The 2,106-nt window shown below is 40.4% G+C and overlaps 1 protein-coding gene across 1 annotated transcript in view; it reads right to left on the reverse strand.

Moving 5' to 3' along the window:
• The window catches only part of cep192 (centrosomal protein 192), a 45,114-nt gene that overhangs the window by 30,616 nt on the left and 12,392 nt on the right, over positions 1-2,106 (reverse strand). Inside the window, exon 11 of the mRNA XM_024268056.2 lies at positions 1,787-1,974. Within this exon, the coding sequence (XP_024123824.1) occupies positions 1,787-1,974 (188 nt within the window). The remainder of the gene's footprint in view (positions 1-1,786; positions 1,975-2,106) is intronic.

Genomic DNA, 2,106 nt, shown 5'->3' on the forward strand with positions numbered 1-2,106 from the left:
AATTTTATGTTATTTATTTGGGTTTGTACGGAAGCCAAAAACGGCCTGCTTTACTTTTTTTTTTTATCGTTTTCTCATGATAACGAGATAATGTCGTTATCACAAGAAAACGAATTTCGTTTTCTTGAGAAAACGAGATAATAACTCTAGAAAACCAAGTTTGTTTTCTCGTGATAACGAGATAATTAATAATGAAGAAGGAAGAGTCTCACACTCCCTTTCCCGCACGGAGAAGCAAAAACTCCAGCTTTGAGTCTATTCATTTTGTGGTTAACAAGAAAAACAGCAGAAGGACACTCCAGAAAAGTTGTTTTTAGTCTATTTTCTTTTATTATTTTAGTAGTGACACTACACTCCTCAAACGCCTTCAATCCGTCTTATCCACCAGCCCTTATTTCCCACAGATCACAGCGCAGACAAGAATCTCCACATGATGTGTTCAATGAACTCCGGACATTAGCAGACCAAAAGAGCCACTCAGCCCAACTCAATCTGCTACTATGGTTTTGTCATTTTTATACAACCTCAGGGAATCAAAGCAGTTTTCCAGAAAAAAATTCGACACCATTTAATTAATTTATTATATATGGATCATTGCTGATATTCAACGTTCTCTCTGATAAACTGCTTTGTTTTGCTGCTGATGTCCAGATCTCAGTGAACTCACCATGCAGACACGCTCTGCAGCTCACTGTCTATCGATGTTTGTTCGGGGTTTTGGGGGAAATTAAGGGAGTGGCTGGTGCATGAGACTGAATTAAGACGTTTAAAGAGCATAGATCCACTAATAAATAAAAAATAGACTAAAAACAACTTTTGTGGAGTGTTTTCAATCAGGTGAAGTCTCTGTGTCTCTGAGAGATGGAGGGAGACGCTTCATTCTCCGTTCTTGATTATGTCGTTACAAACTTTGTTTTCTCGTGATAACGACATATTATTTCGTTATCACGAGAAAACAATCAAAAAAAGTAAGGCAGGCCGTTTTCGGCTTCCGTAGGTTTGTTTGTGAAGCTAAATAAAACTGCATCAAATTGAACTGAATGAAAAAACAACAGATTTAAAGCGTACATATCCCCGACAGCTTTAATTAAAATAATTATTAAAAAGTATCAGAACTTTAAAAAAAAAAAGAGAAAAACTGTAGAAACTTCAAGCTTTTTGTGTCACAACTATTTAGAGATCCTGGAGGGACTGGAACTTCATTAATACAGACTACAGTCGCCTCTTTTTTTCCCAGTTGCTGGTCTTTTTATTGAGGAAAAGTGGACCGCGACTCAAAAAGGCTGAAAATTACTCATCTAAAAACAGGTTAATGAGCTGAAGCCAAAGGCTGCAGACAGCACACAGAGCGAGTGCTGAGGTTTGGAAAAACTGATGAGGCCACCAGAGGGCATCATTAACAAAAAAAGTTACCACAAAGCTCAGCAGGTCTCATGTTCATCATTGAAAGACAGAAGTAATACAGCGATAATCCACTTCATAGTAACCAACATGACAACATTTAAAGTCAGGAACTGAACCACATCCCTGTTTTCTGACACCTGTCAGTTCCATGGCTTAAGGAGTCCCATGGAAACCTGACGGCGTTGGACTTGCAGACATTTTTAAGAAGAGAACCTGCTGTTTCCATGCTGTGAGAGCAGTGCTATCTTTGAATAACCTTTGACAGAAACGTGCAAACAGCCAAGAACAGAAATTTCAATGGAAACTTTTAGAGAATTGTTTCGGTTTATTGCTGAGCGCCAGAGCGAGTTTCGGCTCTGCAAAAGGTCCACTACCATCTTACCTGTGCGTGTCTGAGAGGGTTGTTCAGGACAGAGTTCTCATGTCCACCAGCAGGACTGCTGCCCACAATCCCCAGACCCCGAAAGGCATCGTAGGTGGTCTGCACGCCGCTGAGCGGGACGGTGGACACTCCTCCATCATTCCCACTTTCCTCACTACCACTGCTGCCATCTCCACCTCCTCCATTCCCTTGTGAGGTAAAGAACAGAGCTTTCATTTTGAAATGGGAACATGGCATACTTTATGATGTTATACTGGCAATTTGTGCCTTGATTCCAATCCCCACTACATGTGGCAGTTCAAATGAAACGGTCTGAAAAA

The sequence above is a fragment of the Oryzias melastigma genome, linkage group LG16 (genome assembly GCF_002922805.2).
Source record: "Oryzias melastigma strain HK-1 linkage group LG16, ASM292280v2, whole genome shotgun sequence".
Taxonomy (NCBI): domain Eukaryota; kingdom Metazoa; phylum Chordata; class Actinopteri; order Beloniformes; family Adrianichthyidae; genus Oryzias; species Oryzias melastigma.